At 43.5% G+C, this 25,568-nt stretch overlaps 2 protein-coding genes across 2 annotated transcripts in view; both read right to left on the bottom strand.

Moving 5' to 3' along the window:
* Positions 1-10,507, bottom strand: part of SLC30A10 (solute carrier family 30 member 10) — a 38,883-nt gene extending 28,376 nt beyond the window's left edge. Inside the window, exon 1 of the mRNA XM_019515906.1 lies at positions 10,057-10,507. Coding sequence (XP_019371451.1) covers positions 10,057-10,507 — 451 coding nt within the window. The remainder of the gene's footprint in view (positions 1-10,056) is intronic.
* A 10,331-nt stretch (positions 10,508-20,838) lies between these two features.
* EPRS (glutamyl-prolyl-tRNA synthetase) overlaps positions 20,839-25,568 on the bottom strand; it is a 77,564-nt gene continuing 72,834 nt past the window's right edge. The window contains exons 31-33 of the mRNA XM_019516477.1: positions 24,836-24,914; positions 21,484-21,548; positions 20,839-21,225 (exon numbers count right to left, since the gene is read on the bottom strand). Of these exons, the coding sequence (XP_019372022.1) occupies positions 21,075-21,225; positions 21,484-21,548; positions 24,836-24,914 (295 nt within the window). The 3' untranslated portion in view covers positions 20,839-21,074. The remainder of the gene's footprint in view (positions 21,226-21,483; positions 21,549-24,835; positions 24,915-25,568) is intronic.

Below are 25,568 nucleotides of genomic sequence, written 5' to 3' on the forward strand. Positions count from 1 at the left end.
TTCCGACCCTAGAAACTATGAAACTATGAAACTATAAAAGTGTAACATCTGTACCTGGCTATTATGGCAATCCTGAAACTATCCCACAGGAGAGACCAAGGATGATTGGACATGAATGACGAACTACTCTTGCATTCTAGGGTCCATCTATACAAGATGTTTACTGCACCGTTGACTACACCAATTTACTCCACAGCAGGATAGTACTTGTAGTGGAGTAAAAAACAAAACAACCCCCCCCCCCCCCCAAAAAAAAAAAACTCTACAGCAGTGCACATGTAGACACTACCCAGCTGGCTGGGACATGAGGGTGCTTCAGTGCAGGGGCTGCCTGTTAGCTGCACCCTCATGCCCCAGCCAACCTCTCACAGCTTGTAGAGGCAGGGGAAGCAGCCCCGGGTTGGCATGCTGAGCCCTGGGACTCCCTGCCAACAGGGGCTGCTCCACCTTGGCTCCATGTGCTATGCCTGAATAACCTGTGGAGGTTATTGCTCCCAAGTTAATTGCTCCCAGGTGCACATTCAAATGGCCCTAGTGCTGGGCAGTTTAAGGCACTGTAACTTCACATACAGATGCGCCCTAGAAGTGCTACCTTCAAAATTGGGCTGAGACATGTTAGTGGATCAACCTGAACTGAGGAACTTGTAATGATTTGATTTTTAATCTAGAGTAGGTTTTACTTTTAAAAAAGATATCCTTTCAAGATCTCCTCTTCTACCACCCATCTTCCCTCTCTCCCATTCCTGAAATTTAGCCTAAATACTTTTTATTCGTATATCTAAAGTACACCCATATATATCTGCCCCATTAACCTCACCATATAGAACAGAACCTCCCTATTCTAATTTAAATCTTGGTGTCCAATGTATAATGTGATTCAGTTCAGTAAGGGCAGCCATACATGCAAAATTAGCCAGTGACTTCTCTATTGAAAAGTCGATTGAATCGTATGACAAAAAACCCTTACTTTTGCCACTTAGCATTGTTAAGCTACAATTCAAGTCAACCCTGAGCTTGCACTAAGCTTTTATGCATTGTTGTTCTACAACAAAAGAACTGTGATGAGTTTAAACAGCACCTCAGCCTCTAGATCCTCTAATCTACTGTACAGTACTTAGATTACAGAAGCTTTTCATGGCCCTGCATTTAGTTATCCAAGAGAGCTTTCATTTACTTACAGTGCGCACCAGACATTGTTATGTGATTTACAAAGTCTGTCTATGGCTTTAGTGAGAACTTTGTCACCAAAGGATAGAGGGTAATGATGCTGTTGGTAGGTCAGGAGGTTGCTTTCTCTGATTTAATTATCCTAAGCTGTTCTGTTTTGGGGAAGCTTTGCTTTCTCTGCTCGTACAGGTCCTAAAAGTTTTTCCAGTGAAACTTTTTTTGTTTAATAGAAAATACCTTTAATCAAAGTGCAAACAATTGAAAATTTTAATTTGCTTTTGATGGAAAGGTTTCCTTTACACATTAAATAACATTTTGTATCTGAAAAAAGTGGGGAAAAAGTAAAACATTTTTTATAAAAACAACATGAAAGGACTTTCCCTTCACCATAAACTAAAGTTCTTGAAATATTTCCATTTGAATAATTTCTGTTGAGAGATCAAAAACATTCACAGAAAAAAATGACTGAAATTTATTTCCCAGACTTTTATGTAATATAATTATCATTTTTATAAGATATGTTGACAAGTGATTCTTCAACATTTTTCTTGCCTGCCTTAAAGATTCTAGGCTGATACAAATCACTGAGGCTTCACTGGAGTCAAAGGAGCTTTGCTAGTTTGCATACAGATGAAAATGCGGCTATCCATTGGCATAAAACTTAGCTAAACTGATTTCAGCATAAAAAATTCAGACGAGATTTCTGAGTGTTATTTGATATATTATTTCAAATAAAGAGATTTGGTAGGCCTCAAAGATGTAAAATTCAGCAATTGGTAACTAATAAACATTGCACATTGCTTTAAAAATTTCTCTCTTTTTTAACCATTTTTAAAATCTTTACTATTGTAATTACCTTAAGTAAACCCAGTAAGTGTCAGTGACTATAACTCTGAATGCAACTGTGCATTTCAGACTAGATAGGGCTCTCAGTTAGAGGCCACTGACATACAAACCCAATGACCTTCCTGAGGGTTGCATAAAGGCCACTGACTGCAGAATATGGCCCTTTGTTAATCATTACTTACTGTTGCAAGCAAATAAGGGTTAAATAACACAATGCATAATAGTATTCTATAGAAGGATCTATTGTGTAACTATTGATTTGTGAACTTGAGCACTTCACTTCTGGTGAACCTCACTTTTCACAACCACCTGTCCAAAAATGAATTTAAATTGGGAGGCTTAGGGTATGCACCACTTACTAGCTTCTTATTGCCATCCTCATGATGAATACATCACTAAAGCAGAGTATGGCAAAGTGGGGCTCCCCAACTAGCCACAGTGCTAGTTTCCCCATTTGCCTTTGGGCATGCCACCCACCTGACTCACCTGCCATGCCTTGTTCTTAATTAATTACGATATTAATTAAGGCGGGAGGCTGCCCATTCTTGCCCTGATGCCAGGGGGCGCTACCTGAGGCTCCGTACCTCCCCTACACCACAGCCCATACCTTGCAGATGGCATCCACTGATGTTAATCTCACCAGCTCCACACTGTGCCCCAGAATCCTCCAATCAGGATTCCTCTAAGATCCCTCCATTCAGGCAGCCTACCCCGTCCTCATTCAGGGCTGCCTAGCTCCCTGAAAATACTTCCCCTCTCAGGTGTGGTCCCCCCAGGACCTTTGGCCACGCAGGCCCTGGTCTCACCCCCAAGGCCAGTCGGGACCTCACACCCTCATCTCTGGGCATCCCTCGCGGTGGGCCCCTGGCCCTTTTGACCATTCTGGTCCTGGTCCCAGCATTGACCAGTTGAGGGTACTCTACATCAGGCCTCTGAGCCTCTAGCCCCACTCTTGCTCCTGGGTCCGCCTTCTGGCCCTACTAGGGGTTAACCCACCCAGTTGTGGGAGCTGGAGTACCTCATAACATGACTGGTGTTCCAGAGTCTCACGGGGACTCTCACTCCCCCCCGGAGCAGCAGGTCATTGTGCTAGATTATAGATATAGCTATACATATAGCTATACTGGGCTCTCATCCCTCTGGTTTCCCCCCCCTCCTTCACTGGGGTTCCTTATTTCTGCCCCCTCCCTAGGGCTCCACACCGCTTTCTCACTTGTGGCCACGGGGCTTCCCTCCCCAGTGGGCTCAGGTGGCCATAGCTGTACCTGGCCCCAACTACCTTTCCTCAGGGTCTTGCACCCCAGAGGGCTCACGTGGCTGCAGCTGTGCCTGGCCCCCACTCTTCCTCCTTGGGGTCTCACACCCCACAAGGCTCAGGTGATCTAAGCCATGCCTGGCCCCCACTACCTCTGATGTTACTGGACCCACCCAAAGGTGAGGGCTAGGGTTAAGACTCCCCTACCCACCTTTCACTGGGGTGATAACTGGCATTTCCTGGGGGATCCTGTGCCACTGAGAGCCCCACCAGGCCACCCACTCCCAGCAGGGTGCAGTTTTAAGTAATCCCCGGGACCAGGAGCCTCCAAACCATCCCCTACAGCTCCTGCCCTTACCTCCAGGATGTTATGGAGCCTTGCAGCCAGGCAATGTTACTGCCTGGCCTGCCAGTAGGGACCTGATCTGTTTATAAAGGCAGCCAGGAATCTAAAATGGCTGCCACAGTCAAGCACCTACTGGCTGCTTGGCTCAGGTCTTAAAGTGGCAGGCACCAACAGTGCCCTGCCACACACTTTCCCCCTTAAAATAGTACCTGGGGGAGGTTTCCCCTGCTGCTCCTCCAAAGCAGGCTCCCCTCAGAGCCTGTGAGAGCCCTCAAGTGGCGAGCACCCCCCACAGGTGCTGCACCACACACCTCCCACCTTTGAATGACATTCGGTGGGGCTTCACTTGGCTGCCTTCCCTGCTGGCTTTGTCCCAACCTACTGCAGTCCCTGCCACGTGCTGAGCACAAAAGGTGCTCCGCCACACAGGGATAATGATGCCAATCATATGAGAGGGCTCTGAGTTTTATTTGTGAAAAGCACCACAAAATATGGGGTTATTGTATATTGTTATATGTGGCAGTCTTACATCTTGACAAAAAAAAGTTTTCCAGGCTATCAGTCTGGGGCAGACTCACACATTCATAAGTGTATGTGTAAGATAAACAAATACACTCACCAACCATGTCTCTCTTCGAAATGTAGATGAATGTAGTACAATTTTGTCAGAGATTTATAATAAGGGTAGATTTTCATAGGAGGAATGGAAGGTTCATAGTCATATTCAAAAAAGCACCTTTTAGAGCAGAACTGCAATTAATCGCAGACTTTATGGAAGTCTCCCTGTTGGCAACCTCAGACCTGGGATCTGCTCCCTGCTGTCACTGACTTTCTCACCTCAACCCCAAATGTAAACAAGGAACTTGTCAAAGACTCCACTTCCAAATACTGTACAATGGAGAGGATTGTTTGACTCAAATGCAGAAAGGAAAAAGAGCTGGATGTAGGGAGCAGAGGAAAGTGTAAACTGGGACAAGTACATTGAGGGGAAGATTGGTTGAAAGCAGTCTCAGAATTTCCCTGCTGTTGGCCCGTGGCAATACGTAGCTGGTACACTCCCTGACAGGCCGCGCTCCCTGCTTAGGTGACGGACGGTGTGGCATGCAGGAGTGCTGGTGCCCTGCTGCAAGCACCAGCCGGGGAGTGGGAGTACCAGATGAAGTGCTGCAACCACTTCTGGGAGCACTGAAGCCACTTCCTGCTCCGCATGATTGGCCGCAGTGGGATCCTCACCGCCCCGATTGCTGACTGGTCACTGGGGGACATGTGTGTCCCCTGACTAAGGTGGCACTAGTCACCCATGCTATTGGCAAATATATGTTAAACCCACTGGCAAAGTATCCTATAGGACAACCTACTACTCTGCTATCAGTTACTCAGTTAGCTCAAATGACAGAAGTTGCTGAGATAAATCTAAAAGTTCCAGCCCTACTGAGGATCCATCTGGGTGTCAAGATAATGCCACATAATAGAATTTTTCCAGGAGAAAAATAGTATGAAATTATGTAATTAAGGACTGCCTCATTGTGCATATGCATAGGCAACCTCAACTCTGGCATTTTCTAATTTTGAAACCATATTGATATCATCTCTTTTTTTTGCTTGTAATTTATAACACACAAACACATAAACAATCAGGGATCCGTAGTGTACTAAGCACTGGGTTCTGAACTACAGTCACTACCTCCAAAGAATTTACAATCTAGCCTTTGCTCAAAACAATTTCTTTCAAAACACCATACTTTATAACAATTGGTTCCCAACCTCAGGGCACGACCCAAATCAGGGTCATGGAGGGGTCCTCAGTAGGGTCATGAAGGGCCTGCACACACATGCACTCACGCCCGCAGCCCATCAGCGGCAGGCAGGCAGGACCACTGCGCACAAAGCAGGCAACGGCAGTTACCCCCCTCCTTCCCCCCATCAGGCCACTGTTGCTGCACTCCGCTCCCAGCAGCCCCGCAGCACTGGTTTGGGAGGTCCTGTTGGTGGCCAATTTAGGGTCACAGCAAAAAAGTTGGGAACCACTACTTTATAACAGAACATAAAAATTATATTTACTCCCTGATTTGTCCCAATTCCTTTTGTATGGCTTCACTATCGTACAGAAAACACATCTAAACCACATTTTCCAGTCAGCACATTAGACACAAATGCATTTGACATATCACATGAAATCTCTTGTTTCCTGGCCAGAGCTTTCAAAATAAATATGGGGGCATCTACACGTGCTTGACTGCAGAGTTGACTAATTAGCTTCACAGTAAAGCATCACCATCTACACATGTGGCACTATTAGGCTGGAGTAAACCAATTAACTCCACTGTATGACAGTACTGCCCAACACAAATACTATACTACTGTGGAGTTATTTACTTCATCACAGTGCACATGTAGACAGTGATCAGGGCTGGCTGGAGCATGGAGGTGCTACAGTGCAGGGCTACCCGGAAGGCAGCCCCCACATTATAGCACTTTCATGCCCCAGCCAGCCCCTCCAGAGCATGATGAAGCAGGGTAGAGCAGCTCCAGGCAGGCAGGCTGACCCCTAAGCCACCTGCCAGCCAGGGCTCTGCCACCCCAGCTCAATGTGCTGCTATCTTGGGTGCACATGTAAATGCTGCACCCGAGAGCAATAAACTCCAGCACAAACTACACTGGAGTTTATTGCATCATATTAATAGCAAGTGTAGATGTGCCCTCATACACTCATACACATACACACACACACACACACACACACACACACACACACAGGTTTCCCTATATTTATGCTGTACATGCATTCCTGGAGAACAGTGCATAGATTGAATTCACACAAAGCAAATGCACTTTACAATGTAAAAAATAGGGATCTGTTCCCATGGAGGTGAGGAAGGGAGGGAGGGAGGCTGGGACTAGGGAAGGGGTGCAGAGGAAGGTGTGCTGCTCCCAGGGCTACACAAGGTGGCAAAGCAGAGGGAACAGTGTGGCACTGAGCCCAGCCCCGGCAGTGGCTGGCACCAGGTGCCTGCAGTTGCTGGGTTTCACCATGCTCTACCTGTCCCCAATAACCTCTGCCCCTGGGCTGCACTGTACACTGGTGCAGGCAGCTGGTATCAGCTGCTCACAGAGCTGCTGTAACTGGGGCTGGGGTGAGTGGGGCCACAGCCCTTTCCCCTCCCCCAACAGATTTACCTGTTTGGGTGGGGGGCATCTATGCTGATCACAGAGCGAATTTACCTCACATATAATAAATTATGGGTCTAAATATGCTCATCACATAAGAGTGAATTTGCATATAAAGAACCCGCATAAAATTGAGGGAAACCTGTATATCTTCTCCCCCACCCCCCACCCCTAGACTAGTCCATCTATTGAAGTAGAAAATTTATATAGAAACTTCCAGATCATTGCTCATCTTTTGCACACTTAAGCTTTCTTCTATTCCAAGACCTGCCTAAGCATGTGAAAGTGGCACAACAGTTTGAAACATCCCACATCAACTGCTGCTAAGATTACTAGTCGGTCTGGTAATGGTCAGGGAAATTATTTTTCCTGCCTTGGGAGACTTGGCAATGATGCATCCAATCTAATAAGGTACTTGAAACATTTGTCTTCTACGCTCTGGTGAGTGTACCCCAGGAGGTGGGAAACAAGTTCAAATCCTCCTCTGCACAATTCAGATCTCCTGCTTCTCAAAAGAATTCTCTAACACCTGAGGTATTGCCACCTTGTCACTTTCTTTCCTCTATTGGCTATTTAAGTATTAGTGTGAAGTGCAACAGCTCCCTCAGGAGACAGAGCAACCCACAACAGAACAGAACTCATAGCCATATGGGCTATTTAGGAATAAGATAGAGGAAATGACCACCTCTTTCTCCATTCTGGGAATATAGGGGACCTATACACGTGCCCAACGCTTGTTCCAACACAAACAAATTAGCATGCTCCAACAGCCTCCGCACTCATGTATTCAGCATCCCCACACATCAATTGGTGGTAGGGGCACTTCAACCAAAGCTCGTTGAACAAGGTTTAGTTAAAGCACTCCCGTGGCCATTGTGAAGCACAGGATGCTGAATACACAAAAGACTGCAGGCACTTTAATTAGAGGCTCCTGAAAGCCACTCTAATTAAAGCCCCACCCACACCCACACCCCGGAGCATGTGTAAAGATGCCCGTAGTATGAAAACTTTCTCCAGGTTAAACTGTGCAGGTCTAGTTCAACTCAGTTTTCTGAATAATTTTAGATTAGCCAAAACCACATCTTTCAGTGACTGAACTATTCACCTCACAACATTTGTCCAAGGTTCGAGTTCAGTGGTAATTTTACTTACAAAGAGCTGAGGAATCTGATCTATTGTAAAAATAGGTGTAACTTTGGATTGTGCACAATGCAATCTAACTACCACCAAATTTCTATTTCTTGTTAGAGGCAGCCCTGAAGAGCATCCCCCTTCTTGGTGAAAAAGACTTGAAAAGGGCCTCAATTTATTCTCTCCCATCTTGGTTTGGTTGGGTTTTTTTTTTTTTATGAAAAAGAACATGGAGGAGAATAACATTAAAATGGAAATCAGTTTAGCCCAAACATAACTTGTGGTACAGTCTCATTCAATGCAACATCACAGTTTCTGGCCACAGAAATTTTAATGATATCTTCCATCCAGAACTACAAATAAATCTAAATATATAAAAAGGCCAGTACTAGGAACTAGGCAAATATATTGAACACAACACAGAGATATGGCTGCCATGGTTCCCCTGCTTTACCTGTGGCAGGTTAGGGGCTTAGGTCTTTATTGTGTCAGGACTGAGGGTAGACTTGTATAGAGATTATGGTTGCATGGGATGGTTTGGATAGGGATGATCCTGCCTCAGGCTGGAGGTCCCTTCCAGCCCTACTTCTATGACTCTATGATTCTCATACTGATCTACAAGCAAAATCCCACAGAATATGTAAGGGAAGTTTCCACAGGTGAAACAATGGCAAGACTGGATAATCAGCAATATAGTGGTGTAAGAAAGGGCAATTAAGGGAAACTATGGAGTTTTTATGCATGCGAAGGTGTACACAGGAGGAAAGGACAGGCTTTTTAAGTACTATTCTACTCCCAAAATCAACGGTGAATAATGACATCTCTATAAATAAGTCTATGCCTTTGCCTAGTCAGTCAGATCTGCTAATTTTAGTGTTAATAATTTAAAAATATACAACAGAAGCCCTTTAAAACTCCTTATGTTAGCCCTGCAGAAGAAATTCAGTAACTAGTAGGGGAAGCATTTCTCCTGTGTATCAGTAGAAATGTTCATTAAATTCCAGTCAGTTACAGCCAGTGATATCCGTGAACGCCATCGATGTCAGTAGATTGCCCAGGTGTTACTGAGGGTATAGTATGACGACAGGTGGTTTGCAGTGTCATAACTCAAGGACTTTATTTATCCAACAGAATCTTTTTTTTACTAACAATGGTACAATTAGACTATCTTAACTTCTGTATCCCAGGTTGAATTTGAGCAAAGAGCATTTTCTTATAAACTGGGTCACGTTTGATATAGAAATAGACATAGAGCCCTAATGCATTCTTTTTATAAACTATATTTAAAAAGCGCCTTTTAGAGCAGAACTGCAATTAATTTAACCTAACCTAACATATTTTTTAAAGAATTAGAGGGAATGATTTTAACAGTACGGAGTGGTAACACAGCAGAGATAAGAGGAAAGAGGTGGAGGGATAAGAAAGTGATTCTTGAAAATGATTATGAAACTCTCTTGTATTGCAGATATTAAAGGGCTACTGGTATCCTATGCCTGGGATATGGACCAAAATCTACACCAGGGTTAAGCAACTCAAATCCTATTGAAATCGATGGGAGTTCCACTAAATCTCTCAGGACTGAATTTGATTCTTGGTCTCTTTCTGAAGGTTTGGTGAGAAGGGACTAGTTTCTTCCAACACAGATGAATAAAATGTGCATCTTTGATTGAGATTCCAAAGCTTTCTAAGGATTTTTATGACACAGAGCTCACCAATTTCAATTGGACCTATGTGGCCAGATTTCCTCATTGTCTTTGAAAATCTCTGTCTTTGCTTTTAGGGGATCATCTGTGTCTATTCCTTATACTTTTCTTGAAGTCTTCAGAGAAATTGTACTTTAACTGCAGTATGACACACTAGAGCACGTATGGAGAAAATGTCTTCCTAACATCATTACTTGGTGACATTTTTAAAAGGCTAATCCATTACTTAGGACACCATTTAATTCAGAAATGTATTAGGAAACAAACAGGAGATACTTTTGCAAAATAGACATAAAGAGTCAGTCTCAAACATGGCATCTACTGCCCATTGCCACCAAAATAATGAAAAAAAACTTTAAATATTTTACTTACCCACCATAAAGAAACATTAAAGGGGAGGCTAAATACAGAGAGTCAAGCAATTGCAAGAGATTACTTACCCATCTCAATGTCCTCTTGGGCAATGGATACTTGACAATAACAACAGTCCATGAACATAACGTAACTGAACATGTTGAAGAAGAGACCTACTATTCCTACAATGAGGACAAACAGCGGTTCTTCAGTCTTTTGTGGATTCAGATACCTCTTAATGGCTTCAATAAAGATGCTGACCATCAGTGCAGTGGCAAAGACAGAATTGCCAAAGGCACCCAATACATCTGCCCTGGGGAAGCCAAAAGTGCTCCTTTTGTGCCATCTGACATGACTGAATCGGACACCGAGCAACCCTATGATCATAGAGATGAAGTGAGAAAGGACGGCAAAAGCATCTGAAGCTAGAGCCAGAGAGTTACCAACGTATGCTACTGATATCTCCACAATAAAGAGTAGCAGGCTCACAACACACATTAAGAAGAGCCGGCTGCTTCTTCCTGAGTAACATCCCATTTCTATTCCCTCAATACTCTCGGTCCTACAAGATGTAATGCTTGTGGCTAGAGCTCTGCAACAGTCCCCTCTGCCTGTCAGTGCTCCTCACGTTTGGCACTTTTATAGGATGCACTAAAACAATAAAATCAGTTTAAAGTGCAATTTAGCAAGATCCAGTCACGTGCAGTCTGCCTAGAAGATTTAGCTCCGCTTCTGCATCCTTCTACGATGTGGGAATTTTTTATATGAATTACAAATAAAGTGGGAGAGATATGTCATAATGTAGCCTGAACCACAATACCAGGGCACTCAGAGGGAACTCCCACTACCACCACCAGAGTCTCAAGCACAAGAGAGATCAGGCAAGGGATAACCAAAACATCTGGTGGAGCAGGAAGTTTAAAAGATAGCAAATGCATTTTATTTGCTCAAAGGGTTCTCTACAACCTCTCTTCTATAATTCAGCCATTCCTTTGGCCAATAATTTTTAGTTTTAGTTCGAGAGAGGAAAAAAACATGTACACTCAAGTTCTACATTATGACACAATCAATAAACAGAGTTTGTTATCAATACAGCATATGGATTATGCCAGAGATGTAATTAAAATGAAGATACTATTCAAGGGCCAACTTTTCCAAGAGGGGTTAATTGGAACCTTTAATTTTGCATGCATTAATTTGCAACAATTACATACATATGCATTAATCTACAACGTTATTTATGCTTGAAGGCCACTAATGAAAAATGCAACCTCTAGGATGTAAACATTGCACATGGTGGCATTTTTTTTTATATGCAAACTTCTCCCAGGCTTTCTAACTGTAAAGACAAGCCTCCTGGGTTTGCAAGGAAGAGACATTAAAGGAAATCTGGTAGCTGTAGAAATGTGGAGAAGGAAAAGAAGAGGAGCTTAGCTTGTGTGTTAAGTCATTTCTATAAACCAAAACAAACTTCTTCAGTACAGGTAAGAGAGTGCAAAGCACTAACAGCACCCCAGTCAAACAAGGTGATCAGCTTTTGAGTTCATCGTACATATGCACAATTTCCCGTTAGGAAAATGTAGCTGATAAAATTATGCAATATACAAACACGGAAGATGATCGGGTGCTTGTCCGGATAAGTTTACAGTCTAATTTATGTTTCAACTTAAATTGCTCCTCTATGTACATATACATAAAATTGGCCATGAGATAAGAGGGAAAGAAATTCCATGCAGGGTAGCCAAATATGGATAAGATAATACAAATTACCCAAGTCGGCCAATTGTCCATCCCTGGTCTTAATTTTATCGAAGTAAATTATCTTGGGGTCAGAAACTTAGCTATCCAGATCCAATTTACATTTATTATTTTCTGCTCACATTCTGGTACAACGGAAATAATCTTGCTTAACCCACAAATCCCTGGGGCATTTAACAGCACCTGCTACCAGGATTGACATTTCTCTGCTGGTCATTCCTTCTCTGAATTGTTGCAACAGTCTTTGGCCTCTGCTGTTCAAATATCTGGAAAGAATTAGGTGTTTTCTTCTACTTCCTTCAATTCTCACCCACTCTTTGGACAATTGCACTGCTGTCTGTGCACCTGAGAATTAGTTTATTTTGCTGCATTCGTTTATGGATTTTTTCCCATTTCAATTCCCAAATAGCTGCAAAGCTTAATGAAGATTTATTTTCTCTCTTGTACTTCGCATTTTATGACTGCTAGTTCATGTAGCATCTCTCCAATGCATTTTAATAACCCTTGCAGCAGTGGGACACTTGTAGCTCTTGTCCCCCTGCTTTACCCGTGGCCAGTTCAGGTGCTTTTGGGGTGTTTGGACAACATGCTTTAGACTTGTGTGACAGAGTTGATCATGTAAATTCTAGCAATAGGATAGACAAGGACTTGAATGGGATAGTTTGAATAGGGATTGTCCTGTCCTAAGCAGAAGATTGGATTAGATTACCTCTGGAAGTCCTTTCCAGCTCTGCTTTTCTATGATCCATAAACAGTGGATTAAGATGGAAAAACTAACAACAGTGTTTGTATTAATGATCAATACCACTAAAAGCTTGTTTTTACATCCATGTTATTCCTAGTGCTCCCACTATATTTGCCGTGTCCTGGTTTGTTGGTAAAAAAGCAAAAAGGACTAAACCAGTGCAATCCATTAAAAGGAAGAGTTTTTTTTGGAAAGTCCTCAAGTTGATTTTAGTGGGAGTAGAGCTAGATCAAATCTGTGGGTTTTTGAAAGCCAACTTTAAATAGCACTTGATCACTGTCACTGAACAGATCTCCTAACATTTCAGCATCTACTTACTTCTACGTATTTGACCCAAATTCTTCAGAACTACTTCTTTAATACTAAAAGTTAGGATACTGCTTTAGCTGTGACAAATTACAAGGATAGTTGATGTTACAGTGATTGTTGTAGTTACCTGGAAGGAGAAAAGAGCCTAAGGAATCAAAAACTGAATTGTTTTGGGCAATTCTTTAAACTCATTTGGAATAAATGAAATACTGTAAGGGCACATCTATATAAGACTCTTTACTGTATAGTAGAGCAAATTACTGTACAGTAAGCTTTACCCTCCACACATGCAGACCCCCACTGCACAGTAATTTTCTCTGCTGGGCCGTTAATTTCCTATCTGCATTTGCTACCTGCCAAATAGTTACTGTGCACTAAGGCACATGTAGATGGCTGACCAGGAGCAAATTTGGTCCCAGTCAGCCAGGAGTAAGAGATTTCTCCCTGCCATTGGGAGCTGCCTGCTGCTGGGGCAGACTCCAGTGGCAGAACCCAGGTGGTGACAATGTGCCCCTGCCCTGACAGCAAGGAGCTCCTGGCTTGGCTCCCTGATCTGGAGCAGAGGGCTTGGAAAAAGTTGCAGGCAGGGGCAGGTCCCAACCCCTTGCCCCAATCTGCCAGTGGGACAGCTAGCAGCAAGCCCCCAGCTGGGTGGGGAATGCCTGAAATGGGGCCATTCCCAGCCAGCTCTGGGCTGCACATAAGACTTTCCCCACACAGCCTGGGGCTGGCCAGGAACTGTTCTGGTATGGGGCAGGTCCCAGCCCCACAGCTCTCTCTCAGCCCCATCCTGATCAGGCGATCAAGGCAGGGGGCTTGGAAAGAGCTGTGGGGAAGGGGTAGGTCCCAACCCCCTACCCCAATTCACTGGTGGGGCAGCTAGCAGTGAGCTCCCAGTTGGGTAGGAAATGCTCACCCAGCTGGGAACTCAGTGCTAGGTGCCCCACCAGCAAATTGGGGCAGGGGGCTGGGAGCTGCTCCTCCCTCACACCTATTTTCAAACACCCCACCCCAGATCAGGGAGGTGGGCCAGGAGGTCCCACTACCAGGCCAGGGGAACATTGTCCCCACCCAACCTCTGCCACAGGAGCATGTTCCAGCAGCAGGCATCTCCCGGGAGCAGGGAACAATTTCACAGCACCTGCGAGGAGACAGCTATCCCATGTTCCCCGCTAGCCCCTGCAGGGAGGCAGAGCAGGGTGGGAGCAGCTTTCTTCAGGCTGCTCCCATTGGGAGCAAATCTGCTCCCAAATGCCCACTCATGTAGATACCTGCCCAGGGTGGATTTACTCCAGAGTAAATTACTCCAAAGTAAACCCGTCCAGCAACAATTGCACTTGTAGACGTGCCCTAAGAGTTGCTAAACAGTGAATAGTAACATAGCAGCATGCTATGGTCACACTAGCTCTCCATCCAGAAACTCTGATATAGAGTTTATAAATCTCTCTGAACTGGGGTGCGAAAAAGTGAGGTAATTTGTACAGTGAAATAAATGTCAAAGTCATTTGGAAGCAAATGCTGGGTGTAAAAAAAATTTACAGGGACAGGGGACTAGCACTGCTCTTGATGTCTCCAGCATAAGCAATGGCTATTGAGCAGAGTAGTTATGCCTGAAGAATAATGCTGGTAGATCCCAGCTCAGCTGTACTAAGAGGCACTGTCCTACCCTAGTAAGTTCAGTAAAATTTGTTTATTCCCATGGTTTTGCTATTGTTATCTTTCCTCTACAGTTCACCATTGTATGACTCTGGGCACTTTGAAAATTAATGTCCACATTCTTATCTAGTTTAATGTATATTTTACATTCTTTAGCATTTCTCAAAAGGGATAGAAATGAAAGAGAGTGCATCTATGATTTGAATCAGGATAGATGAGCAAGGTGTTCCAAACAGAGTGGAGATGAAATTTCAGCAAATAAGACTTAAAGCATGGCTCTGATTTGGTGGAGGAGGTGTGGGAAAGGGGACAAGGGGAAAAATGTTCCTTATATTAGTGATCTCTAACACTGGATTCAGGCAACTTACACACATCCAACAATTTTATGAAAGGGAGTGGGGAGGGGAGTGGAAAGTACAAATTGACAAATGAAGGCTATATTCCAACCATCAGCTCATAGACACAGCTAAGTACCATATCAAGATGGTGGTAGTTTCATAGTTCTTAGGGTTGCAATGGACCTAAAACAGATCAGGTCTGATCTCCTGCTCTGGGCAGGAACGAGTGCCAAGGTCATAACACCCCAGCCAAATATCTGTCCAGCCTCCTCTTGAAGACCCCCAAGGTAGGAGAGAGTACCACCTCCCTTGGGAGCCCAGTCCAGAGCCTGGCAGCCCTAACTGTACAGTAATGTCTCCTGATGTCCAGCCTGAACCTTCTCTCTAACAATTTGTGGCCGTTATTCCTAGTAACCCCGGGTAGTGCCCAGGGGAACAGAGCCTCCCCCAATTCCCACTGGTCCCCTCCTGAAGAGTTTGTAAACGGCCACCAGATCCCCTCTCAGCCTTTTCTCGTGAAGGCTGAATAGGTTCAGGCCCTTCAGCCTCTCTTCATAGGGCCTGGCCTATTGCCCCCGATCATGCGAGTGGCCCTCCTCTGGACTCTCTCAATGCTAGCCACATCCCTCTTGAAGTGTGGCGCCCAGAACTGGATGCAGTAGTTCAATTGTGGCATCACCAATGCCCCATAGAGGGGAAGGATCATCTCCCTGGGCCTGCTTGTGATGCATCTGTACATGCACATTGTGCAGTTAGCCTTATTGACCGCTTCCTCGCATTGGTGGCGCATGTTGCTCCTGGAGTCAACAGTGACTCCCAGATCCCTTTCTGCCACCGTGTTGACAAGGGTGTTTCCCACCCTATACATGTGTTGCTGGTTCCTTCTCCCTAGATGCAGCACCCTGCACTTGTCTGCATTTACTTTAAACCCATCTATAATTAGGAAGAAAAAAAAGTGTGCGCAGGAAAACCTACTCTTCTAATTCAGAAGCCCAGGGCTGCCTGCTCCCTCATATCAAGGCACACTGTGTCCCAGCCAGCCACTCGCCTGCTGGCTGGGGCACAGGATGCTGCAGAGTGGGGGCTGCCTGCCAGCTAGCCCTGCCCTGAGGCACCCTGTGCCCCAGTCAGCCCTTCTTGCAGCAAACTTCATGAGCAGGAGCATGCATTGCAGCATAAAAGTAGCAGCACACATTTGTGCCACTACTATTTCTGCTCCTGCAAATGCACACCCCTGCTCACATGGATGTGGCCAGGCAGTGCATCAAGGGCAGTGTGAGGTATAATACAGCTTGAATTCCCCTGCCTGGCAGTTTCCTGTTATAACCACTCTGCTCCAGATCCCTTTTTGTGCAAACTTGCACAAGAAACAGGAACCAATATTTCTTACAAGCAAATTTCCAAAATGGGATAGAACAATCTCTTGCTGCCAGTTCTCCAAACCAGAAACATAGGCCCAGACAGAGCACTACAATCATTATCCCTCCACACTGAATACTTGCTCTTGAACATATTTTTACTTTTATTAGGTAGAGTGTATATCTTCTGTAGCAGGATGAAATCCGCTTTGGGTGAGATTTGACTGTTATAAATACCAATAAGCACAAGGTGTTTTATTTTAGGTGCTAGGTAGCTGGAATATGAGCTGAGGTTTGTTCCAATTTTTAACAGCTTGCAACAAGAATTGAAATAACTTAGCAGGTAAACTACACCTGATGTTAATTTAACACAGATGTTCTGTTCTTAAAGGGCTTTTCCACGTAATAAATATACATTATACTTGCAACAATGCATCACAATAAAATTTCAGTGAGTTTCTGAATATAGGATTCAGATGCACCCAACTCCACGCGTTCTGTATCTTGAACTCAAGGAGAAATTTTACATGCAAGTAGCAGTATAGAGTCTATATGAGAGTCGTGGGCAGACAAGGTTCTTTGGGTCAATCCAATATCTTTTATTAGATCAACTCAAGTAGTTGGAAAAATTCTTCTTTGCAAGCTTTTGGGTAACAAACACCTTTTGTCAGGCAGAGGAAGTATCTGCAGTCAGCCTGTGCTCTTCCTGGCTGACAGTCATGTTCATTTTTATTCTATCCAGCAGATGGTAGTAATATACAAAGAACTGATGACAGAATGGGCTATAATATCCTGCCATTTTTATTTTAGTCAGATATCAGTGGAAAGCTGCAGCTGCTTCGGTGCTGCTGTTTCATGCTTACCTCAGTTAAGGTATCTTCAATTCCTTTATGCTTCCAAGCAACGATATGTAACAACCTCAATGCTATGTCGTGTCTCATTATTCTTTGCAATCATTCACAAGTTGCTAAATGTAGGACTTAGAAGTGTGCAGAGTTCCACAGGAGGAGCAGAATGTACCTCCATCAAGTGCCACAGAGCAGCTCAGATGGTGTGTCTAGAAGTGGAACTTCATTTTTGAGATGAAGGAATCATGCCCCACTACTCCCTTTAACTTTGTGCCTGTCACAACTCTCAACAGAAAACATTGCAGGTGTGTCAGCTACCTTCTGAAGACTTCAAACCTACTCTTCTGAAAAAGACTAGGCTCTTCCTGAATCACAGCTTCAATCCAACTGATGGCAGATTGAGAGCAACTCAAAGAACAAGGTTGTCAACCTATTTTACTTATTCCTTTTTTGGATAAAATTAACTGGTTGCATGTACCACCTTCTTTGATCAAGCTGACAGACTGCATTATCTGACAGACTTCATTGTGAGACCACACGAGGCAGAAACAGGGAAATGCAGCCCCTTCTCGATCACACAGTAGCATCTTGCTGAGCCACACTTCCACAGCGCTTTAGTGGTTATTAGACTTTCCTTGTGTGATTATCTCCTGTGGCTTTTGGACAATTGCATTGCTCATGTCTGCTGTAGCATGTTGTAAATATGCCTCCAATATTTGCCTTCAAATCTCATCCTCACCCTTAGCATCCCAGCATAGTGGGAGAGAAGGGGAGCCCTATAAATCTAGCTTGCAGCAGTCGTCATCAGGTCACGCAGGGAAGTAAAACTCCATGGCTTTTAAGACTTGTGTGCCAGGGAGAATACCATGAGCACTAAGGCAGTTTTCCCAGTTGCAGGGGAAAACTACTTTCTTGGCATGGGCTAGTACCTTGACCAAGGTAAGGCAGTCTTCCACTTTCTCTTCTAGCAGGAAGAACTTGGCTTCATGGCTGAGGGCAAGCAAAACCCGGGGGCATCTGAACCCCAAGCCTCTGGGCTTGGGCCTGCAAGTAGGATGCCTGCTGAAGGATTTGGAAGCATCTGAAGCCCCAGGCGGGGCTGGAGGATATTTGCCAGTAGTAGGGCCACATATGGTTCTTGAATGACTCATGGATTTGGCTTGGAACACAAAACATTTTCCATAGAAAAACCCCAAAAAACAAAAACTTGTGTTACTCTCATTTCTTTACTCAGCACACAGGGGCCAGAGTGGGAACAAAGATCTCTTCTCAGGATACCAATGACTGAAAATTAGAAAAGCCTGTTTATCAACCCATCTAACTCTCTTTTCCTGTGTGAAAGGTATCTGGTAAACCATCTTTCTATTTGCTTCTATTGAAGTGAGGGGTAAAAGAGGGATTTTTGCCTTCCTCTGAAGCAGTGGACACACGCTACAATTATAGGTGGGAATTTTGCCTGGGGTACACTTGTTTTAGTGCCGTAACTCAAAAAGCTCTTAGTTCTTGGCCTCCCTCTTGCTCAGTGTCAAAGCTGGTTTTTACCTTGGGTCAGACTGGCCAAGAATGAAAGCAAAGCCAGCATGAATCAGTCAATGGAACCAGTACCACATTCTGCCTCTCTTTCCATGGAATGCACTCAGTTCTGCTACCTCATTTCATTTGTTTTTTTGTACAAGAACAAATAGAACTGTATAAACTCAATAGCTAGGCTTTCATTATTTATTCTTGACTTGTACTTGCAGTATTTTTGTACATGTAACATTCATTGTACTTCTGAGTATGCATGTGTTACAAAGAGTAAAGATTGTAGATGATGCTTTCATTATCCTTTAATTTGCATGGAGAAATGACCTGGGTATTTCATGCAACAAGTATAAAAACCTGAGATGCACCGATATATTGGCATATCAGACTGGCACCAATAAAAGGGGAATTTACATTATCAGCTGTTAGCTTTTTTTGGCTCATGTAGCCATTAATGTTCAGCAATAAATAGAATTAATTATACCTTCTGGTTGGGGCCCCCAGATGCCACGTGCATGTGCGCAGCTCGCATGCACATGACCAGGAATGCAGACAGGCAGCAGGAACACCAGCTCACTGCAGGTAAGTCTTTGGAGGGAAAGGGATGTGGGGGAGGGAAGGGGTGTTAAAGGGGCACATCAAGGACTCCATGGTGAGGGAGGGAGTGAGGCAGGGTCAGGGGGCACTGGTCATCCAGGGCAGTAAATGGGGCCTGAGGCTGGTGTGGAGAGCAGAATGGAGCCGTGGGCAGTGAGGGGACTCCCGGGACAAAAACAGCAGAGCAGAAAGCCCTGAGCCCACAGTGCACAGCATGCATCCACCTTCATCCTGCTCAGCTCCGCTTCTCTTAAAAAATGGTGAAAATGACGCTCATTTGACGAGCTTTTGTTCAAGTGCCCCCAGCGCCATTCTTAAGCACTGGGACACTGATCCCCTGGATGAGTTGCCCAGTAGCTCCAACCTGGTCCCCACCCCAGCCCTAGGCCCCATTCACTGCCCTGACTGGGCAGCACCCCCCGCCCCTGCCCCACTCCTTCCCTCACCATGGGGGCTTCGATCTGCACCCCTCCCCGTACCCTTCCACAGACTTACCTGCAGGGAGGTGCTATCCACAATGCCCAGCTGCATTCCGGCAAATCAGTTATTGGATCAGTATTGGCTGGTTAATAATCAGCTATCAGTATCATCCAAGAAAATATTCATCTGTGCACCCTAGTAAAAACATGTTTATAATTTGGTAGGTACCATGGTTCTTCATATGCACAGTGAGGCCTCTCCCTGTTCCAAATGGGCTGTTGACATTACTGCATTTATTGGACAAACAGACTCCCGACATGAATAGAGTTAATTGCTGCATAATTTAATAACAGTTCTAGTTTAAAATAATGACTGGACATTTGTCTAGATGGTGAATCTGCCCACAGTTGTTGAAAGGGTTTAGATGGAATAGAAAAAGAAATGCTTCTGGACCAACTGCCAACCAAAGTGCTACAAGAAACATTTTCTGAACCAGTTACTCTACAATTGTCTCCTGGCCTGAAGTATTCTATGGAGATACTGTTCCATCTCCCCCCACACCCCACGATGTCTGAGGAGAATTACTGATGTTGTCCTGCTGTCCAATAATGAGGAACTTGGTAAAATGAAAGCATCATCTAAAATCTTTACTCGTTATAACACGTGCATACTCAGAAATACAATGAATGTTACACATTGTATTAAACCTTTTGTGAGACAGGTAAACCTCATTCCCAGCCTAGAGGAGAAAGACAGGTTAAGGCCCCTGCACAAAGGCACACACTAAGGAAATGGTTTAGAATCCAAGCTTCCAGTCCTCCACTACAAATTAAACAATTGTTTGCTGTTAAAATACACCTGCCTATGCACCACTGTGCAGTGTGCTTTAACCATGACCTTGGTTTAGTTGTAGTCTCTACAATGGAGCTTGGCAAGGTTTTGCAACAGAGGCCGTTTTAATAGCCACTTCTAGCTCCGAATGTAGGCTGCTTCCAACCCGGCCCATGCAGCCAGAGCTGGAGACCCCGCTACCCACCATGGTGCCACTGCTTCTCCCAGCTACCCAAGTGAAGCCTCCTACTGCTGAAATGCCATAGAAGACCCTGGGCTCCACAGACTGGATGAAATGGTTCCACAGGCTGGATCTGACCTGCAAGTCATGCTGCTAGCCCTGCTCTACAACATTTTACATTTTCCCTCACGTGGCTGTATTTTGTTACAGTACATGCATGCCTGCAAGCAAACTCTAAAACAAGCAAAGAATGCCTAATTGTTTCCTGTGAGAGCAAGACAAAAACCAAACAATGGAACAAAGTTATAGCTCACAATACATATTTATTATTAGAGATGTTTACAGAAAAGTCTGTGCAGTACTGCTAGTCTAGGACTGATGACTGGGGGATTTATTTTATTTATTTATTTATTATAGTTTATGGCTTTGTTTTTCGAATTCTTTAAAAAGTCACAAAACTGATAAGTTCTGGGGATACTTCAGTCTTATTAAAAAAAGTTGAATTCCGAGATAAGGGATAAGGTGCTTTCACTAGCAGTTTAGTAACTACGGCCAAACAGAGTGTAGAACTTGGCAGGGTTCTTGCCACATACACATTTTGTTCCAGCCTGCAGCTCACAGAGAGGTTTGAAGGGGATGCAGAGACTTTTTGCTCCCATGGATGGAGCACCAGGCTCAAGATCTTGATCCCTAAGAAAGAAAAACAATTTTCTTTAAGCATTTTTAATTCATCTGATTTAATTAATAGAAAAAATAAGTTTCAAGATAGGCTTATTGGGCCATAAAGTTTGAAGCTGATAGAGTAAAGCCTGCTTTGTATTTAGAAGAGTGAAAATTCTACACAAATGGTGTAAAAAAACAAAAAATAATATCAATGTTACTTTAATATTATTTCACATTCAACTACATTTTGCTTTCAGGCAGGTAAGTTCCTTCCAGTTACATTACCTGGCAGTAGTTTTCTTGATCCAGTCCTCACATTCAATCTCCCCACAAAAGGGAATCTGCACAATCTAATGTAAAAGAAAGATGGACAGGTTAGATATTAAAACAGGCAATCTCTTTGTTGAAAAGAAAGACTCCCGAGTCCTGCAGCTGTGATACAGCTAACACCATCTAGTGAGTCCATGGTCAGAAGGCATATTAAACTTAATTCAAAGGATTTTTATAGCCATCCTGTCACGAATATAAAGTTCAACAGTTGTCTCTTAATGATGAAACTAGTAAAGCATTGGTATAAACCCACAGCAGATTTTAAGAGGGTGACTGCTGCCTTCATATACATTGTTTGCATTTACAAGACAGATATTTAAAACAAAAAGAAACTACTATAGATTCACAGATGTTTGGGTCGGAAGGGACCTCAGTACCTCATAGTCTGAACCCTGCCCTGGGCAGGAAAGAGTGTTGGGGTCAGATGACCCCAGCCAGGTGCATGTCTAGCTTCCTCTTAAAGACCCCCAGGATAGGGGAGAGCACCATCTCCCTTGGAAGCCCATTCCAGATTCTGGCAACCCTTACTATGAAGTTCTTCCCAGTGTCTAACTTAAATCTGCTCTCCGTCAGCTTGTGGCTGTTGTTCCTAGTTACTCCAGGGGGTGCCCTGGTAAACACAGCATCTCTTACTCCTTGCTGCCCCTCTCCCTGCTCCCCGCTATTAATTTATAGGCAGCGACATGATCACCGCTCAGGTTTCTCTTGAGGAGGCTGAAGAGATCCAGGTCCCTCACTCTCTCCTCATAGGGCTTTGCTTGCAGGTCCCTAACCATGAGTGGAACCTCCTCTGAACCCTCTCGAGTTGTCCACATCCCTCTTGAAGTATGGGGCCCAAAAATGGATGCAGTATTCCACCTGCAGCCTGACCAATAAGTTTTCTTCTACTCATGGAAATGATCTAGTCCCCTATGTATCTGTTGGACTGCAAAGAGAACACTTTATTATACTGTATAAAGGAACACATTGCCGACTCTTAGTAAAGCTTCCCATTATAAATTCCAGCCATTAGGATTTTCATATTTTCTGAACAAGGCCCACATTTTAACTGTGATTAATGCATTCCCTAAACTATGAGTGTACCTGGGTCTGCAGTTTTTAAACAACTTAAACCTACAGTAAGTATTACAATAGGATGACAATGTAACATCTCAATGTTGTCTGAACACACCACACACAAAAGAAACATCATGCAGAAAACACAGGAAGGTCTTTATGAACAGCTACTGTCATCAGGGAAGCCAAGCTCCCTTTGAAAACAATGTGCACCAGAGAAATACCACTGCAGAACCAGAAGGTGGAGCACATAATATTTTTGTGCAAATTTATCTTTTCAAGGGAGGGTCATCTTGTTTCTTTGGCACAATACCACAACCTTGAATGAGGCTCTGAAGTGCTAGCTGATGAACAGACACAGTTGTTTTTGTTACACAGTTTACAAATCAAGTTAAAAAAAATGCAAAGGCTTGAGTTAGAGAACAATAGGAGGACAGGAGTAAAAAGAATACGAAAATGGCTAAATAAGGTAACTAAGTGCATTTTATAGTGAATGGAATATCATGAGATAATATAAACTCCAACAGGCTCTGTATCTAGTCTTTAGAAAACATTTCATCCACTGTATGCCTAACATTACACAAATCACTTAACCTCTCTTTATGTCTCACTATTCCAGAAGTATTGCACTAAAAACAGGAATTCTAGTTAAATTTCCTCAGTAAATTTTCAAATATACTTATCAATTTATGGGCTAGGTGATAGATTACAGAATTTCAAGTTAAAACATCAAGACAATGGCAGCTCACCAGACATCTCAAGTAAAGAACAATTCGGTTAATTTCTTGAATGATTAAGAATTGCTTTTATGTAGAAGTGCATTATATATCAGTTGCATATCAGATTGGCACTGAAGAAAAGAAAATTAACATTATTGACCATCGGCTATTTTTGGCCGTTGTGGCCAGTGATGTCACTGATACAGGGATGCAGCCCAGCAGTGTGGAGGGTAAGTCAGCGATTGGATTGGTATCAGTCACTATAGATGGCTAATAATCTGCTATCAATATCAGCCAAGAAATCTTTCAGTACATCCCTACTTTATACTCTGACCTACATGTCAGCTGCTCTATCAACACTTCCATTCTTGTTAGAATGCTAAATTTTAGGGAAGTCAACCCTGCTACTTTATCAGTTATTCTGAATATCAAACTTGGGAAACTTTCTGATGCCCAGCAATTCTTAAATGCACTCAATGGCTTCTGCCCATGTCAAAAAAGCAAGTTTTCTTTGACGCAAGTAGGATGTACTTTGGACTCTTACTTGGAAACTCGCTATGATATTTGGTAATTATTTTGCAACTACTTGTGTTGGAAAAATGACAGTAGCTTATCTTAATCTGAATAAGGTATTTGTATTAAGATCTATGGCTACTTCCTGCTGAAAAAGCAGTATACTTATTTAAAATGCTGCAGGCCAGGTAACAGGAATGTCAGATTACCTTATGTAGCCTTATTACCTATGTGAGAATAAATAATATTTTAAATACTAGTAGCTTAGAAAATTGTATTCATCAAAACTGCATTTGAGCATAGGGGATAACAAGCAGCACTGGAGGATTTGAGAAGTTACAATTCTAGCCAAATCTCCACTAAAACATTACACCTGGTGATACAAATAGTTTGATTAAAAACACCAGAGAGCTCCCTTTAAAATAGTAACCCAGCATTTTTTTTAGGCACCAGATACTCAGTTGGCCCCTAAAAATTGTACAGGTTTCCCTCGCTTTATGCTGTACATGCGTTTCTGGAAAATGGCCCGCAACTCAAATTTGCATAAAAGGAACCCACTTTACAATGTAACTAATAGGGATATGTTCCAAAACCTCAACTATACTGACCCCGAGACCCATTTCTACCACTTTTACAAGACAATTTTGGTACTCAGCAACAGCAGACAGTACACACAAGCACAGGGCACTATCATAATGGGGAAGGCAACTACAAAAAAAAAAAACAAAACCACACACGGCGGACAACGAGCGAGGAGCACAGATCCACACAGAAGACTATATTTTGGTGTGTGTCACTTGCGCAATGCACCGCATAAATGAGCTGACTGTGGGCTTCCACCACACCAATTGCATAAAAGTGAATTTACCTTGCATATAATAAATTTTTGGTATAAAAAGGGAGGTCACATAAGAGCAAATTCACACATACGGAACCCACATAAAGTGAGGGAAACCTGTATATTGTTCTAACTATGTCAAAAGACACTTGTATTGAAGTTCAAAAGGGAATTTCTTTACCTTTCCAGAATCAAGTTCTTTCTGAAAGTCATCCATATCGTTAGACACCACCATGTGATTTTTCAGGTCTTCAGATGCTCTAAAAAAATAAATTCAAACAAGTTAAGTAAGTACACTTCTACAACAAGAAGTTACCAATTGAACAAATGTTTCTAAAAGTTGAAGAAGAAAAATTACACAAGGAAAAGGAATTACAAGTACAGTAGATGCCTTAAAAATCAGGATATTTTCTAGTTTACAGTTGTTGCACCTAAAAGACAAACTGAAGACCCCCTCCTCTCCTGGTTGCAGGAGATTCCACCACACTAGCACATAAGCCTAAGGAACAGGGAAGATGCACTGTTTGAACTGCAAGAGGAATGAACATTACCTTCTAGTGCGGGGCAGGCAATTATTTTGGGCAGAGGGCTGCTTACTGAGTTTTGGCAAGCCATCGAGGGCCGCATGACAGGCAGCCCAGGGCAGGTAAATACTAATTTTCTAAATTTTTTAGGGGCCCCGTGGGCCGGATAGAATGGCCTGGTGGGCCGCATCTGGCCCCCGGGCTGCATTTTGCCCACCCCTATTCTAGTGAGTACAGCAAGGGTAGCTGCAAGATGCCCAGACTATAAAGCTACGGTGGAAGCAAAAGCTTTGTTGGTATTTTTTTTTTTCCTTTTCTCTTTTTTTGCTCCCATTTTATCAGTCTCTTCTGGATGGACTGTGCACCCATATCTTTTGCGTTAAACTTCTG

Source organism: Gavialis gangeticus, unplaced genomic scaffold (assembly GCF_001723915.1).
Source record: "Gavialis gangeticus isolate Ggan-Ray unplaced genomic scaffold, GavGan_comp1, whole genome shotgun sequence".
In the NCBI taxonomy this organism is placed as follows: domain Eukaryota; kingdom Metazoa; phylum Chordata; order Crocodylia; family Gavialidae; genus Gavialis; species Gavialis gangeticus.